Source organism: Nerophis ophidion, linkage group LG16 (assembly GCF_033978795.1).
Source record: "Nerophis ophidion isolate RoL-2023_Sa linkage group LG16, RoL_Noph_v1.0, whole genome shotgun sequence".
Taxonomy (NCBI): Eukaryota; Metazoa; Chordata; class Actinopteri; order Syngnathiformes; family Syngnathidae; genus Nerophis; species Nerophis ophidion.
In genome coordinates this window covers 22,282,465-22,292,980 of record NC_084626.1, presented here as the reverse complement: position 1 = coordinate 22,292,980, position 10,516 = coordinate 22,282,465, and the positions used below count along the sequence as shown (strand labels likewise).

Genomic DNA, 10,516 nt, shown 5'->3' with positions numbered 1-10,516 from the left:
GACCTGCCTCCACCTTTGTGCCTGAAAATCAGTCCAGTAGGAATTATGTGGAGAAAGACTAAATACTGCGGGGAACACTTTTTTTAAAGTTGTGTGTGTGTGTGTGTGTGTGTGCGTGTGTGTGTGTGCAGCAACACAAACTTGAGACTTGGTGCAGGTTTTTCACGCTGCAAAAAAAGGTGTAACAACCCGCTTCCTGTCGATGTGGAATGTGGGGGCTTACAAACAACTTCTTTTTTTTTTCTTCCTTTTTCTTTTGCTAAAACTATTGAAGGTGTTTCTATCATTTAGCCAAGATCCTGAAAGACTGACGGTGGGGACACAAAATGAGCGGGTTTGATGTGTTCAATGACCAAAGTGACATATAAATAAAGACAAATATATCGCGTTGGATTTGAGCTTTCTTTGATTTGACGTAGTGATGTCTCAACTTGAATATCATATCGCTCAATTTTAGCAAGAATATTGCTTGGACCACAAAAAAGAAGGATGCGAAATGAACAATTTATTTTGACAGCCATCAAACAGCAGTCAAAAAGTCTCATATAAATGTAAACATTCAGTACTAATTATGTAGGTTTGTGGCTATCAGAGCAATTGTGTTGAGTTATTGTGTAAAAATATGGAGAAATAACTACAAAGTGTTAGAAAAAAGATCAAGTAGTTCAGGGTTGTCAAAGTGGTTGACATTGAGGGCCTCGTTGTAGTTGAGGCTGCCCTCGGAGGGCCGCTTGCTGTTCCAAAGAAGTTGCCCATGCATTTCATCACTATTTCTATTTTCTATGTACACAGTAAAAAAAAAATCTGTATTTTTTACAGTAAAAAACAGCAACTCAATTCCCAGAATTTGACCATAGAATGTAGAGTGGTATTTGCAACATATGGTAAATGGAAACACTTTACCGTGGTTTTTGTTTTATTCTGGCAACTGAGCTGCCTATTTTTTACCCTTAAAAAAACTGATACTGTTTTACTGTAAACAGTAAAAATAACAACCATAGATCTTACAGTAATATAACACTGGCAGCTCAGTCCACACAATTTCCCGTAAAAACAACAGTGCTACAGTTTTTTTAAACATTGCAAATTTTACAGTAAAATGTATAGTCATTTTTACATTCGACAATTTGATGGATAACTTGTTGTGAAACTATAAGTCAAGCAGAAATTTAAGTATTTTAACAAAATGCTTGGAAAGTATGATAATATATTTTTGGGGGTAATATTAAAGTTTAAAATGTATGTAATGTCATTTGTTTCTGAACAAATACATTTAGTAAGAAGAGAGACAGTACTTTATTGACACACATTATTTGCAGGCCACATTAAATGATGTGGCGGCTCAGAGCTGGCCCCCGAGCTTTGAGTTTGACATCCCTGAATCAGAATAATACATAGATATAGAGAACATACAAACACTTTATTCATTGAAATTCAACTATTTAGTGCATTTACAAACAACTAAAATGATGTACAAAGCCAGGAATGTACATTATTTATTCTCAAGAAGAGGAGAAATATAACCTTAGAGGAAAATGTGACTTAAAAGATGTATGCACGTCCAACACTTGAAACCTTTAGCAGAGGGATGTCCGAGTCCTTTTAGCGGAGGAACATCTGCACACACGGTTACAATCCTGCCATTAAAAGTCAACAAATCAAGACAACTTTAGATTGTTTTATTTGTCTTACTTTGGCCACAAATAGAACAAACACGTTCTGAAAACATTACAATAAAAATAAAGAAAAAACTAGCGGCAGAGGTCAAGTTTAGATCCATGAAGAAAGTCAATGAATGTTTAGAAGTGAAAACCATGTTCACATTTGCATAAATAATTGCTTTTCTTTTTGAATGAAGTAAGGTTTTTGACAACCTTTTTCCAAAACACAACATAGAATGTGAGTTATCACAACATAATGTAGACAAAAATGCTTACAAAAAAGTGGACCCCAGAAATTTACTTTGGGACCCCATTTTTATGACGTGATGGGGTCCCTGGGGGCCAAAAATGATTCACTCGCGGGCCGGAACTACAACAATTCTTCTCAACAAAAGAGTAGAAGTATAACCTTTGAGGAAGATGTCATTTCAAACATTTGTATGCACGTCCAACACTTAAAACATTGAGCATATCCGTATGTGAATGAAATGATGGACCGGATTAAGCACAGAAATGAAATATAATTCACTTAAAGAGCGTGTTCAAACTACAAGTCTTCACAAATATTATGATCAACATCTTTTTTTTTTTTTGGAGATAGATTATTTATATATTTAATATTTGTTTACTAACTATGGCATATTATTTATTAACTGTTCCATTACAGAGAACAAGGACATGGGATAAAATTGCTACGGTATGAAAAAGGGTCAAAATAAATCAACTCAGCTTCTTTCTACTCCTTTTGGGAGGTGCTGTAAGGAAACAAGAGCTTGCATTGTTTGGTTTGCATGTCCCAAAGAAACTGAGAGGCCACTCAACTAAAGGCACAATGCAAATACAAAACAAAGAAATGTGTGACAGAAATACTACTCACATTGAAAACAATATGCATCAATTCTATTTAAGTGGAAATGTTTGAACACTCCTGATAAATACAGATTGGGTTTTTCAAATGAACAATTTTTTCAAAAAGACAAACAAAATGTCGACGCACATTTGCAGAAAAGCTGTCTGCTTGACATCATTTAGTAGGAAGAAGTTCACCCGACGATCAAGTCTGCCGCGCGTCTTGCTTTTTTCCAGCTGCCGTCTTCTGCGGCCTGAATGACACCAGAAGCAAAACCTATTTTATTCAGAAATAATATTCTGTTCATTAATCATAGCTTTTATTCTATTTTTATTTATTTATTATTCAATCCAACAAAATAGCAAAACCTGGCCCAGCAACATTGAGAATAACAATTGAGAGGAGACACAAACATGACACAAAACTATACAAACGCGCTCAAACAAAACTGAACGATATCAACAACAGTATCAATATTAATAATCATTCCAACATAGCAGTGATTACAAATCCCTCATTGACATAATCATTACACATTTATACAACATCTAATAAAAACCTTGTGACAGCAACTTGACAACACTTTGTGTTCAATATTTACCACCAAGATGAAAGAAGTCATATTGTAGCTAAAGTGTGAAAAGAAATGCAACAATGCAATATTCAGTGTTGACAGCTAGATTTTTTGTGGACATGTTTCATAAATATTGATGTTAAAGATTTCTATTTTTGTGAAGAAATGTTTAGAAGTAAGTTGATGAATCCAGATGGATCTCTATTACAATCCCCAAAGAGGGCACTTTAAGTTGATGATTACTTCTATGTGGAGAAATCTGCATTTACCATTCAATCACTTCTTTATTTTTCAACAAGTTTTTACTTATTTTTATATCTTTTTTTCCAAATAGTTGAAGAAAGACCACTAAAAATTAGGAATATTTTGCACTGTTATACAATTTAATAAATCAGAAAGTGATGACATAGTGCTGTATTTTACTTCTTTATCTCTTTTTTTCAACCAAAAATGCTTTGCTGTGATTAGGGGGTACTTGAATTAAAAAAAATGTTCAGAGGGGGTACATCACTGAAAAAAGGTTGAGAACCACTGCAATAATCCAATATATGACTATTATTTCAACTAAATGCAGTTTTTTTTTACTGATTATCATCTCCTTAGCTTGTGTATACCAATCAATATTTATTATGTGTGAGTATTTATTATGTGTGAGTATTTATTATGTGTGAGTATTATGTGTGAGTATTATGTGTGAGTATTTATTATGTGTGAGTATTTATTATGTGTGAGTATTATGTGTGAGTATTTATTATGTGTGAGTATTTATTATGTGTGAGTATTATGTGTGAGTATTTATTATGTGTGAGTATTATGTGTGAGTATTATGTGTGAGTATTTATTATGTGTGAGTATTTATTATGTGTGAGTATTTATTATGTGTGAGTATTTATTATGTGTGAGTATTATGTGTGAGTATTTATTATGTGTGAGTATTATGTGTGAGTATTTATTATGTGTGAGTATTATGTGTGAGTATTATGTGTGAGTATTTATTATGTGTGAGTATTATGTGTGAGTATTATGTGTGAGTATTTATTATGTGTGAGTATTATGTGTGAGTATTATGTGTGAGTATTATGTGTGAGTATTTATTATGTGTGAGTATTATGTGTGTACACCAGACAGTATGAGTCGGACTATCAACATCGATCCTTTTTTTTATATTACCCTTTTTGTTATGATGCATATTGAAAGAAAGGCATTTTTCCTCTTTGCTGCCACGTTAGCAAAGTGAGGCAGAATCTGCAGTCTCATCGGCATCTTTATATTCAGGAATGTGATTATTTCTTTTGTATTCAACTATAACTTTTATCCTCCGACATTCCCACAATACTTTGATTTTTTTTTTTTAAACTACTTATTATGGAACACATATCTCTGTTTAGTTCCATTTGACGTGTGAGGAGTAAGACTTAGCAGGACATACCTCCTCTTGTAATGATGTGGGCACCTGCGGGTCCTCACCTCTGCAACAACACATCCAGCACAAGTTAGACTCGGGAAGTTTCCCCCACAGGTGAAGTAGTGGAAGTTTGACCCACAGGTGAAGTAGTGGAAGTTTGCCCCCCAGGTGAAGTAGTGGAAGTTTGCCCCCCAGGTGAAGTAGTGGAAGTTTGACCCACAGGTGAAGTAGTAGAAGTTTGCCCCCCAGGTGAAGTAGTAGAAGTTTGCCCCCCAGGTGAAGTAGTGGAAGTTTGCCCCCCAGGTGAAGTAGTGGAAGTTTGCCCCCCAGGTGAAGTAGTGGAAGTTTGCCCCCCAGGTGAAGTAGTAGAAGTTTGCCCCCCAGGTGAAGTAGTGGAAGTTTGCCCCCCAGGTGAAGTAGTGGAAGTTTGCCCCCCAGGTGAAGTAGTGGAAGTTTGCCCCCCAGGTGAAGTAGTAGAAGTTTGCCCCCCAGGTGAAGTAGTGGAAGTTTGCCCCCCAGGTGAAGTAGTGGAAGTTTGCCCCCCAGGTGAAGTAGTGGAAGTTTGCCCCCCAGGTGAAGTAGTGGAAGTTTGACCCCCAGGTGAAGTAGTGGAAGTTTGCCCCCCAGGTGAAGTAGTGGAAGTTTGACCCCCAGGTGAAGTAGTGGAAGTTTGCCCCCCAGGTGAAGTAGTGGAAGTTTGCCCCCCAGGTGAAGTAGTGGAAGTTTGCCCCCCAGGTGAAGTAGTGGAAGTTTGCCCCCCAGGTGAAGTAGTGGAAGTTTGCCCCCCAGGTGAAGTAGTGGAAGTTTTCCCCCCAGGTGAAGTAGTGGAAGGGACTCACGGTTGCAGTAGAGGATGAGGATGAGGATGATTAGAAGAAGAATGAGGCAGCTGCCCGCCAGTGGAATGAGAAGAACGGGACTACAAAGCAGGTCGTCTGACAAAAAGAAAGGTGTGGATTATTTTCATGACGGCGGTAGAAAATGGATGGATGGACTTGGGGAAGTTTCACCTTTCTTTGTAATTGTCTGGCAAACACACGGCGAGGCGGCGGTGGTGGCGGTGCCTCCATGGACTTTGAGGGCGGGGGCAGGACTTTCCTTTAAGGCGGCCTCTGGTTTTTCTCCAGAAAAAAAGCCCAAGTTAGATATGATCCAACAAATCCTTTCCCCCCAACTCACCTGGCAGCAGTCGCGTGACGGCACCAAACATGAGTGTGTTGCCCAACTCACCTGGCAGCAGTCGCGTGACGGCACCAAACATGAGTGTGTTGCTCAACTCACCTGGCAGCAGTCGCGTGACGGCACCAAACATGAGTGTGTTGCTCAACTCACCTGGCAGCAGTCGCGTGACGGCACCAAACATGAGTGTGTTGCTCAACTCACCTGGCAGCAGTCGCGTGACGGCACCAAACATGAGTGTGTTGCCCAACTCACCTGGCAGCAGTCGCGTGACGGCACCAAACATGAGTGTGTTGCTCAACTCACCTGGCAGCAGTCGCGTGACGGCACCAAACATGAGTGTGTTGCTCAACTCACCTGGCAGCAGTCGCGTGACGGCACCAAACATGAGTGTGTTGCTCAACTCACCTGGCAGCAGTCGCGTGACGGCACCAAACATGAGTGTGTTGCTCAACTCACCTGGCAGCAGTCGCGTGACGGCACCAAACATGAGTGTGTTGCTCAACTCACCTGGCAGCAGTCGCGTGACGGCACCAAACATGAGTGTGTTGCTCAACTCACCTGGCAGCAGTCGCGTGACGGCACCAAACATGAGTGTGTTGCCCAACTCACCTGGCAGCAGTCGCGTGACGGCACCAAACATGAGTGTGTTGCTCAACTCACCTGGCAGCAGTCGCGTGACGGCACCAAACATGAGTGTGTTGCTCAACTCACCTGGCAGCAGTCGCGTGACGGCACCAAACATGAGTGTGTTGCTCAACTCACCTGGCAGCAGTCGCGTGACGGCACCAAACATGAGTGTGTTGCTCAACTCACCTGGCAGCAGTCGCGTGACGGCACCAAACATGAGTGTGTTGCTCAACTCACCTGGCAGCAGTCGCGTGACGGCACCAAACATGAGTGTGTTGCTCAACTCACCTGGCAGCAGTCGCGTGACGGCACCAAACATGAGTGTGTTGCTCAACTCACCTGGCAGCAGTCGCGTGACGGCACCAAACATGAGTGTGTTGCCCAACTCACCTGGCAGCAGTCGCGTGACGGCACCAAACATGAGTGTGTTGCTCAACTCACCTGGCAGCAGTCGCGTGACGGCACCAAACATGAGTGTGTTGCCCAACTCACCTGGCAGCAGTCGCGTGACGGCACCAAACATGAGTGTGTTGCTCAACTCACCTGGCAGCAGTCGCGTGACGGCACCAAACATGAGTGTGTTGCTCAACTCACCTGGCAGCAGTCGCGTGACGGCACCAAACATGAGTGTGTTGCTCAACTCACCTGGCAGCAGTCGCGTGACGGCACCAAACATGAGTGTGTTGCTCAACTCACCTGGCAGCAGTCGCGTGACGGCACCAAACATGAGTGTGTTGCTCAACTCACCTGGCAGCAGTCGCGTGACGGCACCAAACATGAGTGTGTTGCTCAACTCACCTGGCAGCAGTCGCGTGACGGCACCAAACATGAGTGTGTTGCTCTTGAGGGAGGCGCAGCTGTAAAGTCCGCTGTCACCTTCTCTGCTGAAGGAAGCCAAGGTCAGGATGTTGTTGACCACTTTTTCACCTGCGAAGGTCCTGGAGTACGAGGCGCCCTTGGCCTTCATCATGCCCTGGTTGGAGAAAGATGCGATGAAGTCCATGCCCGACCTGTCCAGCACCCGGAACCAGACCACCATGCTGCCCGTCTCGGAGGGCACGCACTCGATGGCAAAACTCTGCCCTTCTTTCAGGGTGTGGGTGGCCGCCTCGGTGGATTCTGAAGGAGGACCAGCAGATTTGTCACTGAGGGCACGGATGTGGAAGAACTGCTGAAAGAACTTACTGTGGTCCAAGAAGAGCAGTGTGAGGATGTAGATCCACTGCAGAGCCATCTCCAAGTGATGCTGTTGGAGCTGGGGGGGGCTGATAGTCAGGGGGCCACGCCCCTTCCTGCCACACCAAGTCTTGCAGGAGGAGGGGCTGCTAGTCAGGCGGCCACGCCCCTTCCTGCCACACCAAGTCTTGCAGGAGGAGGGGCTGCTAGTCAGGCGGCCACGCCCCTTCTTGCCAGACTAAGTCTTGGAGGAGGAGGAGGAGGGGCTGCTAGTCAGGGGGCCACGCCCCTTCCTGCCAGACTAAGTCTTGGAGGAGGAGGGGCTGCTAGTCAGGCGGCCACGCCCCTTCCTGCCCGACCAATTCTTGGAGGAGGGGCTGCTAGTCAGGCGGCCACGCCCCTTCCTGCCCGACCAAGTCTTGGAGGAGGAGGGGCTGCTAGTCAGGCGGCCACGCCCCTTCCTGCCCGACCAAGGCTTGGAGGAGGAGGGGCTCCGTCTACTGACAGGAAGTCAGTAACCTGCCTGTGGTGACCCCATTATTATGTTGATTACTAGTTTTACATTTTTGGCTACTTTAAGTTGAATGAAAAGTCAGCAGTTACCAAGAATGTCAGCCCAGGGGGGAAATTTTATATTTTTAATCAGGGGTCCCCAAACCACAGTCCGTGGGCCGGAAACGGCCCACCAGCGTCTAAAATCCGGCCCGCGGAACGTCCCAAGCTTTGGAAATATATATACAGTATATACCGTTATATATATTTGTAATTATTATTATTTAGAATATGTTCTTTCTAATCCATTTTCCACCACATGTTACTCTCGGTGTCTCCTAGCTGCTCAGGAAATCCTTTAGTCTAAAAATGCATTTTCCCATTTGTTTTTATCATAATTGTAGAATTGGAAATATTAATGATCTTAAATGGACGTGTTGTGGCAGTTGCAGATGTCACAAAAACAAAACATCCGATTGCTTTTCCAGACACGTCTTTAATGGTGAAGTGCCGACATGAGAATGCCCGCCAGCGTCCAAAATCCGGTTCGCAGGAAGCCTCAAGTTCAAAAAATTTTTAAATTAATGATTTTTTTTTATTATAATTTTTTTTAATCTGTCCTTGCTAATCCATTTTCTACCGTTTGTTACTCTCGGTGTCTCCTAGCCGCTCAGATAAATCATATTGTCTAAAATTGAGTTTTCCCATGTGTTTTCATCATAATTGTAATATTTGGTATATTAATGACAATAAGTGGATGTGTCGTGGCAGTTGCAGATGTCACCAATGTGGCAGTTTGACAAATCATTCGATTGCTTTTCCAAACACGTCTTTAATGGTGAACTTCTCGACATAAGAATGCCCACCAGCGTCCAAAATCTGGCCCGCAGGAAGTCTCAAGTTAAAAAATTTTTTTTCCATTTTTTTATTTTATTTTTTGTATTATTATTTTTGAAAATATGACCTCTCTTATCCATTTTCTACCTTACGTTACTCTCAGTGTCTCCTAACCACTCAGGCATATCATATTGTCTAAAATTGAGTTTTCCCATGTGTTTTTATCCATCCATTTTCTACCGCTTATTCCCTTTCGGGGTCGCGGGGGGCGCTGGCGCCTATCTCAGCTACAATCGGGCGGAAGGCAGGGTCATAATTGTAATATTTGATATATCAATGACAATAAGTGGATGTGTCGTGGCAGTTGCAGATGTCACCAGTGCGGCAGTTTGACAAAACATTCGATTGCTTTTCCAAACACGTCTTGATGGTGAACTGCCGGTGTGAGAATGCTAAACAGGAAGTGCCTAAAGTTGAATGGTTTGATCATTTAAATGACCCGGCCAAGGTCCTAGTTCATTGTGTTCTTCAGGAACTTTGTGGAACTTTGTGGAACTGCATCATGTTTTCCTCAGAAGTGTTTTGCCATGGGGAATATTTGTAATGTGTACATTTTTAGAATGTGCTTGTTCGATTTTTGGCCAAAGTAGAAGGAAGTGAAGAAAGTGAAGTTGTCTTTATTTGTAAGTTATCTAGCCATGATTTTAGCAGAGGATGTGGTCCATGCTGAGCTAAGATGACTTGGAGACTCCTGCTGTCCATCAAGAAAAGTCACAATGCTCAGATCTGCTTTCAGTGTTCATAGTGACACCTCCCTTTCCAACAACAAAATGATAAAAAGACATAATAAAAAGAATACATTCATGAAGAGAACAGACTTATTTCACAGGTGGAGATGTCTGTGATGGAAAGACGCACAAAAAACAACTCGTCTTTGCAAACAAACAGGAAGTCAGCCATTTTTGGTTTGGATTGAGCATTTTGGGCCAATTTGGGCGATGATGTTTAAACAACATATAAATATATACATATTTATATGTATATAAATAATATATATATATATAGTATATGAATGAATGAATGAAATAAGTTTATTTCGGTCGTATAATCAATCAAATCAAATCAATCAACCATTGTGTGTGATCAGTTTTACAGTACATGTTATTTGTATACAATAATGAACATTTACACATAAAAGAAAAGAAAAAGAATGACCAAAAAAGGAATAGGCTGAAGCCAAAGCTTATATTTGCCTATCCTATACCTTCACAGAAAATTAGATTGCCTGGAACATCAATATAAAAAAATAAATAAATCAAAAATCAATGGGATGAAAGTAATTGTGACTATATTTTATCATTTTTAATTATTTCACCTTTCAATGTTTTCTTAAAGCTTACCAAAGAAGTGCATGTCTTCAGCTCATCACTGAGCTTCTTCCACCATTTAACTCCTAAAACTGTAATACATTTGTATTTTATATTTGTTCTCGCTTTACCCATTTCAAAAATCGATATCCCCCGTAAATGATAGTTTTCTCCTCTTAAATGAAATAGCCTGCGAATACAAGCTGGAAGGCTGTTGTTCTTTACTCCAAACATCATTTCCATTGTTTTTAAAAACACAATGTTGGAACATTTTAACACATTTGAACTCATAAATAAAGGATTGGTATGTTCATAGTAGCAGGCTTTGTGTATTATTCTAATGAC

The 10,516-nt window shown here is 41.6% G+C and overlaps 1 protein-coding gene across 1 annotated transcript in view; it reads right to left on the bottom strand.

The window, feature by feature from the left end:
* Window positions 1-1,664: 1,664 nt before the first annotated feature.
* The window catches only part of cd8a (CD8a molecule), a 9,187-nt gene continuing 335 nt past the window's right edge, over window positions 1,665-10,516 (bottom strand). The window contains exons 1-6 of the mRNA XM_061874700.1: window positions 7,485-10,516; window positions 5,721-7,418; window positions 5,501-5,611; window positions 5,330-5,425; window positions 4,515-4,554; window positions 1,665-2,764 (exon numbers count right to left, since the gene is read on the bottom strand). The exon at window positions 7,485-10,516 is cut by the window's right edge and continues 335 nt beyond it. Of these exons, the coding sequence (XP_061730684.1) occupies window positions 2,716-2,764; window positions 4,515-4,554; window positions 5,330-5,425; window positions 5,501-5,611; window positions 5,721-7,418; window positions 7,485-7,533 (2,043 nt within the window). The 5' untranslated portion in view covers window positions 7,534-10,516 and the 3' untranslated portion in view covers window positions 1,665-2,715. The remainder of the gene's footprint in view (window positions 2,765-4,514; window positions 4,555-5,329; window positions 5,426-5,500; window positions 5,612-5,720; window positions 7,419-7,484) is intronic.